Source organism: Athene cunicularia (genome assembly GCF_003259725.1).
Source record: "Athene cunicularia isolate RWA chromosome 18 unlocalized genomic scaffold, athCun1 chr18_part1, whole genome shotgun sequence".
Taxonomy (NCBI): Eukaryota; Metazoa; Chordata; class Aves; order Strigiformes; family Strigidae; genus Athene; species Athene cunicularia.
This window is the reverse complement of record NW_020799123.1, coordinates 8,387,740-8,410,552: the sequence shown is the minus strand read 5'-3', so window position 1 is coordinate 8,410,552 and position 22,813 is coordinate 8,387,740. Positions and strand designations below refer to the sequence as shown.

Sequence of the window (22,813 nt, the reverse complement as noted above, 5' to 3'; positions counted from 1 at the left end):
CTGTGGGAGCGCGGCCGTTTCGCTCCTCGCCCCCGCGGGGAGCCGCGCCCGGCCAGGCCGCGGGCGGGAGCCGTCTCCCCGGTAACCGGGAGGAATGTTAATGAGTTTGAATGTTTGACCTCGCTCGGTGCATCCGAGCGTGAGGGCAGCGGGGAGCAGCCGCGGCACCCCTCGGGGGGGCGGGACGGCCTGAGGGCCCCGGGCCGTGCCGCCGCCTGAGGGGAGGCGGGTCGTGCTCAGCCCCGCGGGGGGAAGCCGCCCTGGCGCCCCGGGGGAGGCGAGGCCGGTGGTGTTTTCACCCATTTCTACGGGAACCGGTTGCTGGGCTTGTGAGCACCGAGGCTGAGCCGCACAGATCTCCCCTAGGTCTCACTCCCGTTAGCAGATTGCTTCTCTCACCAGTTACCAAGATGAACCAGGGCGAGAGAGCTGTCACCGCTAGCAGGGTTCCCGCTCTCTTGTCCCAGTTTTGTGCCGGCAGGGGCTTTCCTCTCTCCTTGCTAAGATCCGCGTTGCAAGCAGGGTTTGCCTTTCCATCCGCCTGGGCCTTCAGCCACCCCCTCAGGATCTGAGCCCTCTCCACGTAGACTGTTCAAGAACTCCAGTCTTGCTGTAGTAACTTCCACCCTTTGGTGCTTGTAGGTATTTGTATCTCCCTGCCTCTCGTTTTTGGATGGCATTTTGCAAAGCTTTACCATCTGTATTTACTTGTTACCCTTTCCTCAAAAGTCAGTTCTTTCACCAGTAGCAAATATAAATTACCATAAATACTCATAAATACTGACTATAAGCAAATAAATTATGCGCATAAACTTTGAGTTGGGGTGCCCAGTATTAAAAAGAAAAGCTGAAAACTGCCCTGAACAGTTACGTTCTCCCCTTACATATCTGCCTAGGATTACATGCACTGTCTGCTCAAATGATCAGACTAAACCAAGCAACTAATCAGAGTCCATTTAAATTGGTAAAATTGCACTGGCATAACCAAAACCTGAAGACTGGCAACCATAACCGTCAGGCCCTTCAGAACCAGAGACAGCGTAATATTGACATATTTATGGCACGACTGAGCAGGGGTTATGGAAAAACCTTCAAATGCCAGTGAGGCGGCTCGGTTCACGACGGGGGGGCTTCAGGCAGGAACGTGGTAGTGGCAGCACAGTAGTTTTTAAGTCACCTAACCAGAAAAAAAGCACTAGGTTATGAAATGATTGTACGCATACCAACATTGCCTCAGACGGCCAAATTGCTAGTTACTGGAAACCTTTAATTACAGAGGTACAGAGTGAGTGACAGAAAGATTAGGGCAACGAGTGGCAATCCGTATGCAGATGGGGTACAGAATGTTTTTCTGTGCAGCATAGAGAAAAAAAAAAAAAAAAGATACATTTAGGAGACTTGGTAAGCAATGCAGACCAAACAGAAGAGGTAAAAGCAGTGAGGATATTGGGGCACATCTGTTAACAGACAAGATTTAGTTAGGGATGTAATGAAAGCTCAACTTGAGCAGAATTCTTACATTTTTATGTTTATTGACCAATACAGACAAAACAGACTTGACAGAAAAAATCAGCATTTTCAGTGCAACAGAACGACAGGAAAACTGCACTGTTTCACTACTTGACATTAAATAGGATAAATTATGTGTAGATCTGTGCAAATGTGGATCAAAATTTAGCAACCAGATACCAAGGACTGCAGTTACAGACCCTGCATTCCCAACATGCAGGAGCTGGGCATTTCCAGGATGAGAAAGCCAAAACAACTCTTCCTGATATATGGAATATCCAGAAAAGCTCAGCAAAATACCTGCGTGCAGTGCTTGAGGTGGTGTTCTCAGCCCCACACTACAACAGGACTGCTCCAGCCTTGCCACACAGGCAGGTTTCACACCAAGTAGCCTAAATTGCCAGGCTGTCAGGACACTCTGTTCTTTGAACACTAGTGTTGTGTGTACCTGCAAGTTACTGATTTTCACTAGCTACTTTTCCAAAGGTGGCCCCCAAAACCTTCACGCTAGTTTGACCACTGGCTGACCCCACGCGCTACGCTCCAGGTAAGGCTCACACAACCAGAACAGAGCTAATGATACACTAGCTGGCTTTCTACATTTTCCAACCAAAACGCTGTTTGTTGTCATGTGTTCTCAGCATTCACCCATAAAATGTTTACTTTATGGCTTATTTAGGACTATGACAGCTTCTTAGATTTTGTATAGAAAATATCTTGATCGGTTCCCAATTGAAAAAAATAAACCTCAGCCAATGTTTATGTTTCTGCCCCTGGCATTTTCATCACAGAAATGCAATCGGTTTTATGGCTCAAAGATCCTGTTTTTTTCTAACCAAGCACACATAAGTTAATGTACCATTTTCCACGACCCTTTTTTTTTTTTTTTTTAAGATGTTATTTTCTTTAGCAAAAACAATTTGAAAAGCCTATTTTGAGCTCCAAAAACCTTTACACTTTTCAGGGGTCCTTCTGCCCGCAGGCCAAGCACACCGGGCCTAGAGCCCTGCTGCAGCACAGGCCCGCCCCGCCGGGCAGGGCAGTGCTGGTTCCCGCGGCCATGCAGGGCAGTCGGCAACAGCGCTCTGACCGCGGACGCCCGCAGCACCAGGGGCACACGACTGTTTTGCGGGGTTTCTGTCAGCGGGGAGTGTCGCCTGCACCTGTCACCCGCCCTCCCAAACCCACCCGCGGCCCTGCGCTCAGAACCGAGTAAAGAGCTATATACCCCCCCCCCCCAAAAAAAAAAAAAGTTATTTTAAACGTTTTACAAAGGAGATGCTGCTTGTTCTAAGTTAAAAAATGTTTGGTATAGGCCTTACGGTGTTTTCTTCATTGTTTTGGCTGCAGTTCCCATTCTCGTCTCTATCGCTCTTCCACAGCTTGCAATGGAATTGGGAATTCTGTTCTGAAATATCTTCTGGAAACAAGATGGTGTTTTTTCTTTCCCATACAGAAAGTTTTAATTAGGGATACCCGCTATCTTACAGGGGATCTACTTGTATTTTCTCCATAAACACAGATAAAAGTGGGCCAGGACTGTGCAATAATCATAACTCGGCATGAATGTCAATACTGATAGATGGAAAGATGAAAGATGCCCCGTCCTGTGCTGGAAGAACGTGTAGCACAGTCGACTTGTGACCTAGAGCTCCATATGTACTTAAATAGAGATGGGTCTGAAGAATCCTGTCCTTTCCTCTCTCATTCTGTCTCGGGGGTCAGTAGGCACCAGTACTATATTTGCGGTTTGAGAAATCTCTTGAACCTGAGCAAAACATCCTCTCATCAGGTATGTGTATGGTCACAGCTGGACTGCCAGTGTCACCGAATTCCTCTGTTAGGTTGCTTTCTTATAAATATGTTCTGTCTGAAGAAAGGAATTGCAAAAGTAGGGGGGAAGGATAACAAGCTACAATGTGAAGAGAGAGGATAAATAATGCAGGAGAACAGCCTTTTGGGTCAAGGCACAGGACGGATAGGAAAAGCAAATGGTTTACAGTACCTTAAATACCTGCTGGTTTATCAACACAGTGATCCCTGCCTCCGCCTGTAGGAGCCAAAACAATGGATGAAAGTATTGAGTGAGATGCACAAAAAAACAGAGATGAGAATTTGAACAGACTTAAGATTCAGCCTTTGTTGCAATTTGTCCTAACACAGTTCCCCGACTGGCCTCATAGTGGTACATTTCCAGCTGTACTATGTGACGCATAACTCAGAGGTACGTAAAAAAACCACAGGGGTACGTTCAGATACCCACACCCTAACTGGAGCTAAAAAGCAGCAGCTTTTGAAGACAGGGTTGAGAAGCACCAAGGAGCAAAGCCTGTCCCCCACTTCCTTCACCATCGTAGAGGTTCTGGAAGTAGCTTGGCTTGGCTCTCTAAAGCCGCTACCAGCAGCGCTGATTTAATTAAAAATTTATGTTTATTGTCCACGTGGTGTGCAGCTGAGCGATCCACTGTGGCTCCTCACAAGAGGAAAAATGCTTGTTGAATGAACCATGATCTGCCCCCACCTTTTTTTTTTTTTTTTTTTTTTTTTTTTTTTTTTTATGGTTTAATTGAAAGTGGGAGAGACAGGTTTAGAACTGCTTTTGGATGATGGCAGAGGAACTTCTCTTAAGTAATCTGGCGTGGTTCCAAAAGGCATTCCAGTTCTCAGAAAAATAGGTATTACTAGTCATTGCTTATATGTTAGGAGTTGAAAGATTAGTAATTTTCTCTGCCAAAGTTTACAGTCAGCCTTTACCATGACAGTAGATCAAATACATGTAGTTGCCTGGGCAGCTGACCTGGTTTGAACTCAGCAAGTGTTACTCTCAATGATGACTACATTGTTGGAACAAACACTCCGCTATGCTTTTTAAAGCAACCTTAACCTTGTAAAGCATTAACCAGACTCTCAAGCCTGTTTCAAGCACCTAGTGCCCTTGGTGCCTTGGTGCATTATTTAGACTCAGGAGATCTAAGCAGCCAGATGACAGAACTGGATTGAGACAAGCAGTAACAGAGTAGAACTGGCCTGTTCTGCAGTCAGACCTTCCCCTGAATAAGGACAACTCCCAGCTGGTGCCAATGGGAGAAACAACTTGATCCTTCCATTTATTCCTCTGCGCTCCCATTCCTCTTCTTTCTCACTTTTGGCTTGCATGCTGCAGAAAGACAGTTAGAAATAGCTGTTCTTACATGCTCAGGCTGTTTGATTTTGGAAGTTGGCATTGGTTTTACTGGAGACAGAAGAGCACCCACGAGCACAGAATAAAACAGCCCATCCCCAGGCAAAGCTGTAACAGAAGGGAGGAGTGAAAGGTGCAGGAGCTGAGCATCTTCTCCTTATTCAGTTTCTATTGAAGTCAATGACCCAGATTTCTCTGACTTCAGATGGCTGTTTTCAGAGAGCTTGCTGGCAGCATGGTGCTGGGGAAGGTCAGGCAGAATTTAGCCTGAAGTATTCTGCATGCATAGGCTTATCAAATCTGGATCTGTAGAACTTGGACTAGTTGATCTTCAAGGTCCTTTCCAACCTAGTAGATTCTGTAAACTTGATTCTGAAAAACCAATGGTCTTCAGTGAGGTCTGTGGAAGTCACTGGATTGACTAGTACACTGGGCTGCAGCTTGCAAGGCTGTCCTAAGCTCGGGATTTCTTTCTGTCCTGTACTTTTGTGACCTTGCTCCCAGATTTCCCTCTTAAAAAAAAAAAAAAAAAAGCAGAAAACCCAAACCAGTTCTTAATCCCATGGGTTTAGATTATTAAGAACCCAGAAACGTGGTAAACCTCTCTTTGGCAAGAAAGCCTGACCTTCTGTGGAAAACTGGGAAAATTCCTACAGACTAAAATCAGGCTTCTAACATAAAAGCATTACAGTCGTGCTCTGTCTCTTTATGAAACAATCACTGTAACTGCACATATTTTAAAAGAGCAGCAAGTAGTGCAGAAACTCACATTATTAACCTGTATGCAGTTTATCCTGTAGGTTTTAGATTCATTAAGTTTGCCGATGAGACTGCTTTGGTTTGGTTTTGTTTTTCCCCCTCTCTTTTTTTTTGTACTCCCACCATCAGTTATCTGCAGCAGCAGAACAGGTTTCTGATACTAATGTCAGCCTGCAGTACCCTTCGTTAGCCCAGCCAGGGGGATTCTGCTAAATTACCATCTCTCTTATGGCCCATTTTACTCTGCTTAAATCTCTCATCAGAAATTTCAGTTGGAAACTAGCTGCTGTCTCAGTATCAGAATATGCACATTGAATACGTTAAATCTCAGCGTACCAGGCTTCCCAGGTTTTTGGAAACCTACTTATGCAAATATCATAATGCAACATAGAGACAGTAACAATGAATGCTGGTTTAAGAGGCAAATGTACCCTGGATTCCATGCTTGTATCTCTCTACTTCATTTGATACAGAAAGTCTGATTAGATCTCTCAAGATTACAGTTTAAAAGGGCTTGGGAAAAACAGACTATGAGTAACTTGGATTTTTAAAATGTATATTCAAATATAGAATCAGCTTTACCGGTACAGAGCATCACAAAGCTGGATTTCAGTTGTATGGCTCTGTGTTTATCAAAAGGAAAAGGAGGTATTTTCCCATAATCATATGTTGGCTTTGTCTCACCAGTGTCCAGGGCTGCCGCGTGCTGTGACGCAGGACGGAGCAGCTGCGCTCTGGGGATTGCGCTCCGAGGGAAGGGAGCAGATTCAGAGTGTTCAAACCACGAGTCCTCCTACCTCTCCTTTCTGCTGGAGTCAGCAGCTCTGCAGAAGTCCTGCTCCCTGTTTTATCTTCTGAAAAATTAGACTAATTGCTAACGACTCCTGTGAGGACAGATGTGTACAGAAAAGATGTACATTAAAGGAGATGCACGATATTTGCCATGTCAAACAATGTTCGGTTTTGTGCCGTCAGCTTTGCAAAGTTCTTTTAATGCATTGAAGTGAAATGTTTAAGTTAACTGAGATGAATACAATGATAGCTGGCAGCTGTACCATAATACCCCTTCAATATACTGCGGGCACAAGGGAGCTTAGAAGCATTGCTGTTGTTTGTTGCTTTATTCTGCCGTTGACTTTTTTTAAATGTCATATTTTCTTTTAAAGTTATCTGCTCTGATCTGCAGTAAAGTAGGTGCATAACTGACTGTATTTGGACTAAAGATATTCTTGTCCGTATGTTTCCTGGCCAGGCATGTAGACTATAAGCTACATCAAAAGCATCAGGCAGAAAGTTATACTGAAAATATTGGACATAAATAGTTTAATATTAAAGCCGGCTTTGTATTATTTTTATTCCCATTCATTTTTAAAGCTGTTAAAAAACCCTTTTTAATTAATTGCCTTGCAAAACAAGTTGGTTTTGAAGGCTCACAACTAGCATTTTCATAGGCAGGTTTCTGGTCTTCGTTTTTTGTTTTTTGTTTTTTTTTTTTTTAAACCGCCGAAGGGCATAAACATACTTACAGTTTGCTATAGCCATCTGACAGCATGTATGCAAGGAAATAAAGATCTCCTACTCCTGTATTTTCCCTTAAATGGCTTTGACCTGGAGAATACATTATGTTGATTGGCATGAGAAAGAAGGCTGTGATCTTATTTTTACTGTTTATTATAGCTGTTTCAAACTTATCAAGGAAGAAATAGAGGCTTTTTAGATGGCTGCTTGCCAACATCACTAATCAGAATTTTAATGAGATTTTTCTTTTTGAGGCCCAAATTCGGTCTAATTAACAATATATAAAGCAAATGTATAATGGGATGCAGCCTACTGCATATAGAATGTGTTTCAATCTCTTTACAAATAGAAATGTTGAACAAAATACACATTCTTATGCTGTTTTAAATATATGCAGCTTTTTTTTTTTTTTTTTTTAACTGTTATGCCTTAATTAACAAGTTGCCTTTAGAAAATGTGGTCCTAGAGTTTTGTAACAACTTTGACATCTCTGAAGGAGAGTAATGCAGGTGCTTCTGGCTGAGCCTCCTTGTACGATTCCTGTTCACTTTGACACAGACTCTTGAAAACCCCAGTCTGACACACGCTGCTGTCACAGGGAGAGCGTGAGTTGAGCCTTTTTACTTCCCTGAAGTGCTCCATTTGCCATCATCCCATCTTTGGATGGACCATGTGTTCCTATTGTTTGTGGGCTGGATAACTAGCCTGCAGCTCCCATTTCCCAACCATCACAAAAGGCACAGTTATATTTAGTCTATACACACTGTTTTTCTCCAAGCATTTAAGACAGAAGATGATTAACAATTACATGTCATCCATTTAAAACACAGCGTTGTTTCTTCGTCCAAAGTATATTTTATGCAAAGAGGGATAAACCAAAAGGACTTTTCTCTTTCCCCCTTGCAAGATTCCGTTGTTATTTATGGTACTGTACTTCAGTTCTCTCCATGTCTGGCTTATCTGTTACATATCAAATATTTCAAAAACAGAAAGCCTCTTTAATCAGAGTTGCCCAGATGCAGCTTAGTGCAATTAAACACCTAAAAGTATAGAACTGCAGTTTCTGCCTAAACAGACCATTTCATTCACAACCTGTGACCATTAACCAGGAAGCCTCTTGCAAAGCCTTCTTCCAAATTTCATGTTTAGTAACTGAATCTAATTGCTTTATTTCAGCTAAATCAATATCCCTTCTGATTCATTTAGCCTGTGAAACTGAAGATGAATAGCAGCAGTAATGGTGGGGTTAAAAAACCCACCAAAGCACACCGGAACAGAATGAATATAGAAACCAAAACAGACTCTCCCTTGCACAAACTCAGTCATCATTTCTAGTAGTATTGGGTTGACGTGTTCAAAACACTTGAGCAGGACTTTGAGTGTCACTCTAGACCAGGTTTATCTGAAACGTTGTGACTAGAATTTATGCTAAGTGGTAGCATCTGTAGTTAATAAGATAATCTATCAACTGACCATTAGCTTTGAACTAACACCAGACATATTCTAAGTAAGCTTAAATAGCCATTTCAAATGTGCATTTCTTGAAGTGTGTAAATAAATATACTCACAGCAATTTTAAGGAAAGAGCCAAACCACAGGGCAGAGTGAGCCAGAATAATTTTGCATCTGTTACAACACTCAGGATAATGTTTTGGTTGATTTATAGTGAAAATATTTGTTTTTCAGCTGGAATTTTGGTAACTTGAAACAGATGTTCACAGTGATGTTGGAATACTGTCTACCCATGCTTCTCTGTTCAATCAAGTGCTGTTACACATTTAAATTAATCTAGGAAAAAATTAATATACTGGGAAATGACTAATATTAAGGAAGGTACATAATAATGGGATTCCAATTTGATTATTTTTCCATTTTATCAGAATTTCAAGACATAAAATAACACATGCAAAAAACTACTGAAGCTGCTAAGTTTCAACTGTTTTGAGACCCTGGATGTGCTCGTCTCTCAATATTTTTTTCAAGGACTCATAGTGTTGAACCAACACAGCTTTCCAACTTTCTTCCTCCGTTACTGAGCTAGGGAATATTTAAACAAGGGGAGAGAAGGTTCTTCTCTATAATGAGAAAGTTGTTTGTATCTCCTAAAAATGATTAAGAATTCAATATATTATTTTTTAAAATTCCTATTTATATCACCTGAAGATCTCTGACTATAGAGCAGCCATGAATACAATCCTCTCTTCCCCACTGCTTTACTCATGTACCTCAATGTTTAGCCAGAAAAGGAGAGGAGTGTGTCTCTGTGCTCATTAAATTAGCTGGGGGAGCAGCATGTTCTGAAATCCAGACATCTTTGCATTCACTTCAGTGGCACTGAGCTCCTGAGCTCAGAAGCGAACGGCACTTCTGTCAATTTGGAGAGGCTGCCTTTTTTTTTTTTTCTTCCCGTTTTTCCTTAGGGAGGCAAGTTACAGTCTCCTCTCAAGTGCAAACATCCAAAGCTATTTGCTGATGTGAATTCCAGATCGCCAGTGGAGCCCTGCCTGATGTCTTTACCTTATGAGGGTTGTTGTTTCTTCTAGGAACTTTCAAATACTCTTCCGCAATGTTCTTGCTTCCCAGGAAAGATCCAAATAAGCTGGCACACAACTATTTAACGTTTATCCCATTTGCAGCTACCTTTCTTTCCAGGCAGCATCACTATATTCTCAGTGGTTGAAAGCACTAAACAACGTCAGAGAGGAGCCAGTGACTTGTTTCTGTGTGATGCAAACATTTCGCATTACAGTTACTGCATGTAGCTCTTGAATATGTACACAGAGATGTTTCCTCACTGCTTTCAGGCACTCGTAATAATCCTTGGTAACACACTCAGCCTGGGGTGAGCTGCCTGCTGGTCCGTCCTCAGTGCCGTTGGCTGAGAAAAGGGCAACTGGGTCTCTTTAGGCCTCAGCTCTTTTACACCAGTAACTCATCCAGAGAGGTACACTATTAACTTTGGAAGAAATGGACCCTTAGCACAAGCTGGTTATGCAAACGCAGTACAAATGCAGAATTTACTAGAATATACTCTTTGCAAGCAAGTTAGTATTTATAGCGGTGACATGAGTCACCTTCTTAGATGCCATGGATACGGCATTTCATCCGCTAACTCCATTGAGTACAATCAGCTTTTCACAATACTTTGCACTTGCACTTGTACAACTGAGTGATTGTTTCGCTCCTCAGGACACTCCTTCCTCTCTGTCCTGGTGAGAACTGGAGCCAAGAGGCATTTGAAATCCCTCTATGGCCAAGAAGCTTCCATGCAATAGAAACAAAACTGTGCAATAGACTTGCAGACAAGATGTTTCAAACATTTCTCTGATGCTTTGCTCAGACATCCAGCACCATTATTTTATCTTGGTTGCTATCTAACTGACTTTCAACTGTTATATTATGTGAGTTCTTCCTTGAAAAAGCTGTCCCTTCTGCAAGCAGGGCCATATTGTCTCATTCATTTGAATTTCCTTGAGCAGTGGGTGTTAGACCCAGGCTCCCCTGAGATATTGGAGTGCTGGGCTATCACAGCTGTCTGCATCCTGTACTCCTGGTCATGGGTCTGAGAAATCTGTTCGCTCTTGGTCTGTTTACAATCCCTTATAATTCGGTTTTAATTACAGGGCACCTCAAGACTGAGAGACACGTCGAGATTTCCTACTGTGTGGGAAGAGCTGTGCAACAACCCTGAAAGGCACAGAGCTAAACCTGATGTTTATCATACATGCTGTCCAGGAGTCTTCATCACTGGAAATGATCTTCCATGTGTTATCAGGTGGAAAAGTTCTGAACCCTATTTTAATACTGTGTTTGAAGAATAAAATTTTCTTCTAACTTAAATGTTTACACCTGATCTGCAGTCTTCACTTATCAACACAGTTCAGTACCAGGGTTAAAGCACCAGGCTGGTGACCAGGCTCAGCTCTTCAGCCTCTGCCACCAATTGCTGCAAGTGGACAAGTCTCTCAGTTTCTGTCAGTGTTCTCTCTCTCTCATTACCTCTGTTTCCTGTAGGCAGGAGGTATCTTAAGAGAGTAACATCTGTATCCCAAATAAATATTTGCAGAAGTTATCTGTGTGATTTCATATATAAATAAAGTAACGAGGTCTATTATGACATCGATGGATCAGAAGCCTCTTGTACATGACAGCCAGGTGGTTGTTTCCAGTAAGAAGACCTGTACAGTACATTATATTTCTCTGAATCTCACAGTAATATCCTCTTGCTGCTCTCTCAAGCCCTGTTAATGAGCTGCTCAGAGGTTGGGAGATGGCATCTGCTTAGTAACAGAGTCAGTACTGATCTCAGTTATTGCAGATTTCTGCATTTTGCTAGCAAACAGTCTAATAATTGCTCATCATAAGAAATCTGAACCGCTTAGATCCCAGTTAGATTTTGAGGGTTTGATCCTGCCAGGTGCTGAACGGTGGTTGAGAGCTGAGCCATCCTCAGCCCATCAGAGCGGGTCAAGGCACTCGGCATGCTGCAGGTCCAGTCTGGCTTGGGTGGGGAACCTGTGCAAGATACAGGAAAGCACCTTGATTACTCTGGGTTACTAGTAGGCGAGACTAGTTTACTTATGAGTTGTACTGAGGTCCTTTGGAAGTCAGTCAAAGGCTTTATTATTCTAAGATTAGTAGCTCATGTGTAATCTCTGCTAAAACAATTCACTCTCACTAGGCTGTTGAAATTTCTCAGGTGCTATACTGCCAGATTGACTGGTTTTTAAAATCTAAGAAATCTGTGGAACATTGCATTTCTGGTATAAGAGCCAGAAAAGGGTCCATCATGGTCCATGCCACTGTTTTTTTCTGCAAAGGTAACACTGGCTTTATTATTGGATTTGCTGTCATCTGATGGTGCTTGTAAATTTTAAGAAGAAGTAAAATATGCATGAGTTCACGGGAGAGGATTTTGTAGCTCTAACATACATTGTAGTTACAGACAGAAAATGTTTCTGGTTCATTTAGGGAATATGCATTTCAGCACTCAGAGACACCCTTGTGATAAGGCTTCAGCACAGACAGCAGTAAGGAGAGTCTGAAAATCAACTGAGAAAAAAAAATAATTTTAAGCTTTCCAGTTTTATAATAGATAACGGGAGATGTGACTCCTTTTCAATATTTATAACAGTTCTCTTCAAAATTAAAAAAAAAAAAATCAGTCTGATTTATCTTTTTTCAAGATTGTAGGTGCTTCAGGGGAGTAATTTCTATTCCTTAGCAGAGGATGTTGCATACAGAGAACCCTGACAGCCTGTTCCTGGCCATCCTTGCTCACGGGCGAGGGTGTAACAAAGGATGGCAGGAGCTATTCTGAGCTGGTGCCTTCCCAAAGTCTTTCTGCTTTAATTCTGGCATGGTTTTTCCTTCTGCTCCAATAGCTGCATTCCCTGTTGGAAAAAAAAGACGTCAGCCAGGTTTCCTGCTGCAGAATTTTACTCTGCTAAAGCCCTGCATGAAAGCAGTTCATGTTTCCCTGTCCCTTGGTTTTTAGGTGCTATTTTACAGCTGCTCGTGTGGTGCCATAAAGACCAGAAGAACAGCCTGGCACCAAGCGAAACCATCGCAATATTGCCATTGGGGTTTTCAAGAGAGGTAAAATTTCACTCTAGCTCTGGGATCTTACCAAAGTAGGTTGGGTGTAGTGACTTCTTGTGCCTCAGTGTTTGGACAATGAGGATAATGTTTGCTTGCCTTGAGAACTACAGAGGAGCTACAGCGGTCCCATGCGATCGGTCTTGTTAAGAAGGGAGGCGAGGCTTCCCTGGAACTGTGGTACCATTTCAAGTGGTGACTCCGGGGAGAAGTCTGCTAACAGCCTTTTCATCTTCTCTGCGCCCTGGCTCATGAATAAACATAGGGGAAGAGGGAGATAGATGAAAAGCAGCTGGGACCCATGTTGCTGTAGAGCTGTGGATCTTCCCGGGCATTAGCTATAATTGGCTCTTTTTGGGCTATCCCGGTATTTTAGCAGGTGTTTCAGTGTCTCCCCAAAGGGAGGTAGAGCAGCCCATTGCAGCAGTGCTTTAAAGCAGCTCCAACTGATTTTAGGTCATACTAACAGCAAGTCAGAGGGAACAGGCAGCCTCGGAGGGAGAGCTCTGCTCCCTCTCCTGCCTCGACCCCAGACATCAGCGCCCTTGTGATCTGGCTGCAAGAGAGCCTTGAATCGATTTGAATCTCACAGTTCACTATAATTTTAACATGTACCCCCCCTCCTAGATCTGTGTGAACCAGCACAGGGCTATCATAGCTGAGGTTCTTATCCAGAATCTGCATGTAGATGTGAAATAGTCTTAAAAATCTTGACAGGTTAACTTCCATGAAAATCTCTTGTTAGGCAGTAGTCACTACTAGCAATTATCATGCTTTTATCTGTAGCTGTCAATGCACTGTAAAAAGTGGCTGTTATTCCCGTTTTATAGAAGAAACAGATGTTCTAGGGATGTCTGAATAGATTTAATACAGAAATTGCATGCCTAAAAGGTGTGCTAGAAAATCCCATCATTATCACATGACTGATTTTATTCAGTGCACCCAGGAATTCAGCAGATCTGCTCGTTGTGCTTTGCTTCTCATTTGTTTTAAAGCAGTAATTTTTAAGTTTTCATTTTACCACCGTTTTGGGGCAGAGGAGAAGCTGAAATGAGGCTATAATTATTGTCTTTGGGAGGCAAACTTTGAGGTAGGGATTTATTTGAAACTTCTTGAGATTTGTTTTTTTGATCAAGAGACACAGAAGTCACATTTGTGAAATCCAATTAGGCTCCAGCCCTGGCAGGGACACATGACATAAGGCATATATGGCCATCTGACTCCCTGTCCTTCCCTGCTCTTAAAGCCTTCAGCCCCCATGGCACAGCTGTGCTTCTTACCTCAGGTATTTGGGATTACTGCAAACTCATTTTACCTGCTTGGGAGTCGTCAGCGCTGCAGTCTTTCCCTTGGGAACATGGTAGATGACAGGGAAAAGGCAGCTGAGAACTGTGTCACTCTAGGGGAGTGATCAGAACTGGGTAGGGCAAGAGGAGAGCCATAGATGGATGTTGTGATGGCATCAGGACCATGAACAACTGCTGAAGGCAGTTAGTACAATAAGAGATAGGAGGCTGTGCTGTCGCCTTGGTTTTAACAAGGAATTGGACACTTCTGTGCATGTCTTATTTAGCTTTCCTGCCTGGAGCTAGAATTTGTCAGTACCTTTACAGAGCTAACTTTTTTTTGGATTGAGGACTTTCCACTACAATAAGCCAGAATTTGTTAGAACAAGGAAGAGCTTACCTGGTAATGATCCTTTCTCAGGAACCAGCTCTCATGCACTGCGGACTCAAGGATGTGATGATGCACTGTGACCACTGTCTTCACTCCCAGGTGCAGAGTCCCTTGGCTTGCCTTTCCTTTCTGGTTATAGCAAAAAAAGAAACTAGATACTTCTCCTTACTTGGAGAGCAGCAATTTCCTTCGGCCACATCAGAAACCAGATTGCTAATTGCCCTGCTGTGCTGCTCACCTCTCCGGGCAATAGCTGTCCTTTGCCTGGAGGAGTCCTCTTGTAGCACCCACTTGCGCCATAGCAAAACTTCATTCCTAATGGCTAACTAGTTTTCTTATAAGAGGGAAGCTGTATTTTTATGAATGTGAAGTTACCAAGGCCTTTTCCTTCACTTTTCTGAAACTCTAAGTCGATTAATTTGTGTATACATGACAGTCAGGACAAGCAATGATAACAAACCGGACTGAAAAGAGACGTCAGAGTTTTGTACCAAACAACCTTTGAGCACAGCAGTAAAACTGACTTTTCTATTATCTTCAGCCAGCCGCAGGACTTTCCTGTTAGTGTACATTTACTATTGATTTGATTTTTGTTTTTTATATAATTCCCTGCAGGACTCTAAATGGTTATTGGAACACCAGAGCCTATATCACTGTGCTACTTCAGAAAAAATCAGAATGGGTTAACCACATACATAGAAAGTTTAGGCCCAGGTGACTAGAATACATTCCCAAAGATGAGCAGATGGACAAATTAATAAGATGAAATTAATTACATTTACACATTTTCCTTTAATAACAATGATTCCTTTTGGTTGCATCTTTCAAAGCCAAAGAACAAGTCAGTCATACATTAACACTGTTGGTGTCCTATTTCCTGTTTCGCTGTATCTTTACTATTTACAACACTTTTGTATTTAATTTGAAGGAATAATATGACCTGAGAGTGACAGGCAGCTTTCTTAATGGGCTTCTCTGCTCCTGCTCATGCCATGACATCAATTATGTACAGTTGTCTTTGACTTGGAACGTGTAACCCCCATGGTGACTAATTACAGTACCTAACGTTAGGGTCTCCAGTGGCACAGACTCGAGATTAAAAAATGCAGTTGAGCCTGCTGCTTGGGGATGGAAATCTTCAATGTCCCGAGAGCTCCAGGCCCTTGTTGGTTTTCTCAGGCCATTGGGGTTGGGAAGGAACAGTGATGCTTTACCAGGCTCTGGAGTAAAAATGAAAACATTAGAAGGAACCCCAATGCTTTGCCTTACCTAAATTCCTTTCTCTTTTCCATATCAGTGCTATTATTGTTATATTTTTATTTTAGACCATAAACATAATTTTGTTTCTTTTTTCCATTTTAATGAGTTCTCTTCATGTACAAGAGCAGGGATTGTTCTTGATAATAATAATTGGGCCATAGGGAAATACTGATTGTTTAATAGCTAAAGAGCAGGGTACTTAGAGAGATTAAGACATTTCTGATCAGTCCGTGGCTTTTGGGGGTCAGAGTGAAATCATGACTTATTGTGGTTTGAACTCCATCCCAGCTGAAACCAAGATACTTACTCAAAGCAGCAGCAAAACTACTTATTTTTCATGGTTTGCTTTTAGCCAAGAAGCTCAGCAATCAAACTGATATTCCCCATAATGACTGTCCTGACAACTGGATTCTTCCATGTCGAGTGATCATACCAGCAAACTTCTGTGTTTGCTGCCACCAGTGAATAGTAAGGCATCATATAGCTGCAGTTCAATATCTCTATTCATCCATGTCCTTCATAACTGGAAGGAAGAACACACCTTATGTATGTTTTGGAAACGATGCTGGACTAAATTGTGTCTTGAGCACCACTGTAACTACTGAACAGGTCATTGTCCTTTCTGTTATGTTGAGAGTAGCTGAACCTAGAAGATACAGATACTCTAATGCAAGAAAATACCCTTAGACAGTAGCCAACCCTATACATATTTAAGCTCAGCTAATCCTGGAAGTTGTAAAGGGAGATCCTTATCATATACATCAGATCAGACATGACCTTATGGCTTCAGGGACAGACTAACCGCCCAAAATATAACGGGGAGCAGGAAGGATAAAGATTTTTGTTCATATACTCTCTTTAAATGAACGGCTTTAACTAGTCTGGGTTTGACTCAGATGCTGTACCATGGGGACAGAGTCAGTATTGGTTATTAGATTTCAAATTCCCATCCCATTTGGAAACATGAGACTCTTATTTGTCACAGATTTTGGCCCATTCCATTTTTTTCAACTACAAGAAATAATGATGAATGACATAAAACTCACTGCATCTTTGTGGGAACAGAATTCAATACTATAATTTTGTAATAAAATATCTTAGAAAAGTGTTATGAAAATACTAACCTATTAAATCCATGGCAACATCAGCCACTGTTCTGGGAATAAAAATTTAGAATGAGCAATAAATAATCAAGCCACCAAAAAACATGAACAGAATCTGGATGGTACAACCTGTGATACGGCTGGTATTTTTACTCTTACATTGAAAGCAATCCCCAGGTAAATGCAAAGCTGGTTACAGAGGACAAAGGTTAGGCTTCAGTCATTAGTATCTGATTTTTGGTATGCCATCATTGCAAGCAGTAAGGGGAAAGATTTACTAAGGTATTTAGGTACCTAACCATGCCTAGCAGCATTTATAGCAGCATCTAAGTAGGTTAAGTACCTAATTCCCATTAACTCCATCAACATCTTTAAGCTGCTAAACACCTCTGTGAAGCTGGCCCCAGAGCCTGACCTGACAGGTTTCTATTTGAACTGGTGTGGCTGGGCTGGCTGCAGCAGCTGAAGCTCAAGCTGATGCTCCTTGAAGCAGGGTGGTAGGTATGTTTGATACATGAGGAACAGGAACACAGAAGTGGACAAAGGCTCTTGAGCTGACTTAAAAGTTTTACTACTGACTTAAGGTAGAGCTGTACAAAAGTCACTCAGAGCAGTATTTGCAAAAAGGCCACTGAATTTTGGTGCTGGGTTTGGAGTAAGCATTATTGTTTCTGACTCAGTGAGTTGCTTGAACAGAGTGTTAAGAATCCCATCAGTTTCTAGAAAAGTCAAGATTTCACAGGCCAAGTCACAACAGCATTTCCTGAGCTTCAGGAGAGCCTTTCCCACTAGTCAGTCCTGCACAGCCTGGCTTGTTCCACAACAACAAACATTTTTTTTAAAGGATTTTCCTTGCCTTAACTCGATACCAACAGACACCCTCTTGCATGTCAGAAACAGACTTAAAGAAATCAACCAAACCATGTTTCAGGTTCATAAAGCAGCCTGTCATGAGAAGCATTTAAACAGATGGTGAATGTTACGTGGGATAGCTCAACCTGCATTAAACACTTTACCTGACTGAACCTGTCTCTCAGTACTCCAGCTTGTCAGGTTTATCTCCCACAGCGAAATGCACATGGTGAGACCCGTCTCTCTCTGGCAGCGGGTGCCCGAGGTAATGCCAACGCCACTTGGTCTGAGGAGCAGATGAGGCCACCCAACAGATAGTGTCCACAAAGCAAATATATTCTGCAGTAAACCAGCTAGTGAAAAGCATGTTACAAAATTAAAAATTACCTCTATTTTTATAACCTTTTATTTCTCATTTTAGCATAATTAATTTCGTATTCCTTAATTTGCAGTAGAGGCTAAAGCCTCCAGCTGATCTCTCGATGGGACACCATTAGCTTCTGTTTCTTCAACTACAACCAAGGGGGGCATAAGTAAAGCAGGTGAGGCTCCACTGAGATCTGCACAGCCATTGTAGCACACCTGATTTGCTTTTTTAGCTTCCTTTAAATGTTGGGTTTTGGTAATTCTGAAAAAATTTGTTAGAGCAGGAGAAGTGAGATTTGTTCTCTCCCTCTCTCCTTGGCTGACCGTTGGAGTTTTACCCCATTACGTGCCTAGAACAGCTCTAGAAGGTAAGCAAGTCCTGCTTCAGTAACATGCATAGCCCACATAGATGAAGTGATTTGTACTGTTTAATCACATAAGTACTTTATATCAGTGAAATCTGATGTACACAAGAGATTTCCATCACCACAAACATGTTTGAGTACAAAGAGGAACGGTAGTCTGCATCAGTTCTGGTTTTAAAGGGCATGGTATCAAACAGGAGGCTTTCTAAACAGAGGCCGAGTAGGATCATCCTTTACAAATAACACTGTGAGAATTACAGTGAAATTCTCTGTTTGGAGCCTGGCACCACTGCAAACACATGTGAGCCCTTCAGACTCCAACTGAAAGCAGTGTCAGAACAGATTTTAGTGCTGTAAGGTTGTCTCTGAGGTGGTCCCTGCTTTGTATTAAATGTCAGTGTGCAAATAACAAATGTTGTTTTTCCCTCATAACTGATCATAAAAATCTATAGAGGCTTTATATATTTGCTTACATAATAGCTGTATCTTTTCTATAGATTTAACTGTAGAAAACTACAGTGCAGCCACTGCCTGGCTGTGCACCCGCCTGACCACTGTGTGAATATTTAAGCAATGTTTATGGAATGGCCAGCTCATGTATGTATGTGTGCTTATATTTATCTGGTGGGGTTGACGAAAGGATCGTTTAATTTATTGAGACACTGAGTAGTGTTACAAGAAGTTATTTATCGCCTGTGGAGCTGAGTATCTAATATGCCTGTGTAGGTATCTGTGTTAAGCTGTTTGCTTTCATGGGAGAATGTGCCATTTTAAATTTACTGGAATATTTGCAGTATTTGAAGGGTAATGTGGGGCAAGTATTCAGGTAAAGATTAACATCAGTGTGTACCAGAACAGTATTTTTCACAATGTCACCTTTACAAGGAAAATAAATAGAGGTATGGGAATCATTTATGGCCCCATGGCCATTCCCTTGTAAAGATGTAGTTTCATTATCTTAAGGGATATAACATGTACTTTCATTTCTTTTCCACTGACATTTTTTTATTCTGGAATAAAAACGAAAAGTTGTTGTTTACAGTGTTGCACATTTTGCCAACTGCTTTTTACAATTTCTTTTGAAGCTATCCTAGAACCATTTTCTCAATATACACAGTTTCAGCTTAATCCAAATAATTTCACAAACTATTTCACAGAAAGGAAGAGACAAGAGGAGATAGAGAGAAATAACCTAGGAAACAAGTATGCCAGCGTACAAAAATAGATTAGAACAGTTGGAGATTGTAGGTATGAAAATGTAGTCTCAATAACGGAGAATCTGAACGAGTGGATTATCTGGAGAGGTAACGCTTACGGGAGAAGCAGCTAGATAGATACAGAGATCTATTTCTAATGTCTTTAATTTCTAGGCAAATTTATAAGAGGGGGAGAAATAGTCTCCAAGTTTCTGAAATGTTCTCATCTGTGGGTGGAGGCAGTAAAGCAGAGCAGGCAGATTGCCAACATTTTGTCTCAATTTCTCCCCCTCTCGTGCACAGCAGGCTGTGCATTGCCTCTCAGAGCCAGAGATCATTACCACTCCCCAGGAAGGGCAAGCAGTCTGTGCAGAGCTGTCCTCCTCCAGCTGATCTAACAGAAGGACAGCTTTAAATTGCTGTTAGGTCTCTATGAAGTCTCTGCTCATGCAGCCTGCCTGATCCATAGTCTCTGTCCCTAAATAGCTTTTCCTGTTTGAAACACCCAGCTCGCTGTCACAGAGCCACTAGCAGAATAAATCAAGTTTGTGAGGGTCAAGTGGAGATTCAAACCTCTCTTGAACAGCACTGGGAAACTGGAATCTATATGCAATCTGGATAGCATGGAAGTACGAACTGAAAGGGCTTGTCATAAAGCATCCAAACAACTCCTACAGCAAATATCGCAAGGAATTCAGATCATTATATATCCTCTATGGGTCATGAATCTGCCGTTTTCAGAAAAGGGATTGCAGTGTCCAACCCTGAAACTGAAGCACATGCTCTGTCCCCTCAGATCCTGTTCTCCAGGAACACAAAGGAAGCTGTGAAGCACGTAGGAGCCATAGGAGCAAAATAAGGCTAAAGCATTTATGCGCTATTGCTATGAGAAGTTTTCTTAGAAATATAAGTTACTGTGGGTCTGCTGAGCAAGCTCTTCCTTCTAATCTACACCACCTGTGTATATTCGTGGATAATTTGGTTCTGACCTAGTTAAAAGTGCAAAACATTTTTTCCTATTTGCTTATCCAATATATCCTGACATCTACTTCCAGCCAAGCCTGCAAAAAACTCTTTTGTGAGACACACACACTCTTCCTCCAGGAAGAACACTTGGTGATGTGCTCTACAGCTCACAGGCCAAATGCAATAGATTGCTGCTCTACTGTTCAAAGAAGACTTGACTTGGGCTTTAAAAGAAGGTATATCGATTCAAAAGGATCAACAGCTACAGTGTGCCTGACTCGGCACAGCTCTGCAGTGCTAAGGACAGAGAGTGTGGCACAGGCACCAGAACTGCAAATCAGTCTGGTCTTTATATCCATTCCTCAGAGCACAAGGATTTTTAAATCCAGTGCCAAACCTGCTGAAGGCAGACCTCAAAAAAATTGTGATTGCACAGCCTCATTCCTTTGTATCGGCCAATAGAGGTGAGCTGGAGTGCAGAAGGGTGCCTGAACATTTCCAGGGAGGTTCTGCAGTCCTTAAGCATGCTGCTCAGAAAAATGCAGATTGCAGCCTGTGTCTTTTTCACACTGCTACAATCCGGCTCTTCTTGGACTGAAGGTCAGAGATAGGGTTTTCCTTTGGCATATTCAGCAGTGCTTCTGCGAAGTTTCAGGTCGGTCTTTCACTCATTCATCAACACCTACCATATATATTATACACATAGATGCACATTTATAAAGGAACCTCCAAAAAAAGTAGCATAGAATCATATTTGACAAAGCTGACGTCATACATTGTGCTGTAAATAATGAGATTTAAAATATCTTGTGCTACTGAGGTACAGTAACCTGTTCATTAGCTTGCACGAGCACCCCGTCATTTTCTTTATCCTCTTTAAATTATCACCAATGTGTACAAAATTATTTTCTTCTACTTAAAGACCAGCTTTAAGGAGGTGACTGATTTCTGCTGATCCTGGAGGTGGTTTCACAGGTTTCATTGTACTTGAAACTTCACAGCTTCCACTGAAGTATTTGATGCATGTATGTATCAGTTTAGCAGAGTACAACAGCGGAATAATTTTAATTCTTGCCTCATATTGTGAACAGAGTATGGTGTCCTCTACCAAAACTGTTTCTTTTTACTTGACAAGTTATCAAAGACTTACATTTTATAAAGCTCAGCCACCAATCTTAATACAGTACTTCTTTTAAATGTCATTAGGGCTCCAATACTTGTAATAAGTTGCTAGATTTCTATTAGCAAAACTTATTTGCAAATTTCTTCCATAAAAATAAAATTTTTCAGTAGTTAAAGACATCTACATTACACTCACTAGTGTTGGTTAAAAAAAGGAAAAAGCTCACCTTACATCTTTCAGTCAACCATCACCTGGAATTTACCACATGAAAGTACAACCAATGGTCCCATCTCTTATGCTGGTCAAAGCTGTGAAGATTTCACTTCAGGTCAGTGGAGTTATACCATCAGAGAAATCATGAAAAAACCTGAGGTAAGACTGATCCCTGCACACCAGACTGGGACAGATTAAGGATTGAAGGGTAACTTCTGCAGCACCAGCATCTTTTGTAGCACCGTCAATAAACCCAGCTAAAGAATGGCAGAACTTCCTTGGACTTGAATGGGAGAAATGTCATCAGGTACTATTACATTAGACTAGAAAGTACATAGATTTAAAAGTGTGCATCTTCTCACTAACATATGGAACCTAGACAAATTACTTTCTGTCAACAGCTGTCCTCAGCTCTTGGACCTGGGAAGCTCTTTTATTCCATCGTCATCATCCTCAGAGCAAAGCAAGCTCAGTGCACTTGTCACGGGATGGATCCATGACGTTGTCTGTGTCACATGGCTAAAAAGAAACAAGAAAAAAAAAAGTTTACCAATCTCAAAACAAGAAATACCAGATACAGTCTGGAGTTATGATGATTATTACAACACTTTCAAATACAGATTTTTTTTTTTTTTTAATTTTTTTTTGTAACTATGAGATTTTTACAAGATGTGGAGTCTTCCAGGTGCTAGAACTTGGACTGAAGGTCTCATTTCCCAGTATATTAGACCCTACATTTGACATGCAGTCTAAGCTGCTTTAGTTTTTTGGTACACTTCTATATGAATGGAAAGAACCCGATCAAGGCTCGGTAAGGACAGATAAATGGAACAGGCTTACTGTTTGCGGGTGAGAACACTGTACACCTTATGATTGGTAGTATGCATGCTAGCCATACTGTGTGTGGGCAAGACACAGCCTCTTCTCCCTTCTGGAATAATGTGTTCTTGGTAAAGGAAATAGCTTCTTTTCACTTAAAAAAACCTCCTTGCTAATAAATTCACAGTTTTTATAGTCAAGTCAGTGCAAAGATGAATTTTGTAATATAAGTTCATTATAAGAACTAGCTGAAAAATATTGTATGTATAATATACACCATAAAAGACAAGCAGCTCTTCCTCACAGCT

The 22,813-nt window shown here is 41.7% G+C and overlaps 1 protein-coding gene and 1 long non-coding RNA gene across 4 annotated transcripts in view; one reads left to right on the top strand and one right to left on the bottom strand.

The window, feature by feature from the left end:
* The first annotated feature begins 5,215 nt into the window (after positions 1 to 5,215).
* LOC113486810 lies at positions 5,216 to 21,648 on the top strand. Its single transcript, XR_003399658.1, has 2 exons — positions 5,216 to 6,362; positions 10,591 to 21,648. It is a non-coding gene; the product is annotated as an uncharacterized LOC113486810 (long non-coding RNA).
* The window catches only part of STXBP4 (syntaxin binding protein 4), a 73,576-nt gene continuing 69,951 nt past the window's right edge, over positions 19,189 to 22,813 (bottom strand). For all 3 annotated transcript variants that reach the window (XM_026861082.1, XM_026861081.1, XM_026861083.1), the window contains one exon: positions 19,189 to 22,205. In XM_026861082.1, the coding sequence (XP_026716883.1) occupies positions 22,094 to 22,205 (112 nt within the window). In that variant the 3' untranslated portion in view covers positions 19,189 to 22,093. The remainder of the gene's footprint in view (positions 22,206 to 22,813) is intronic.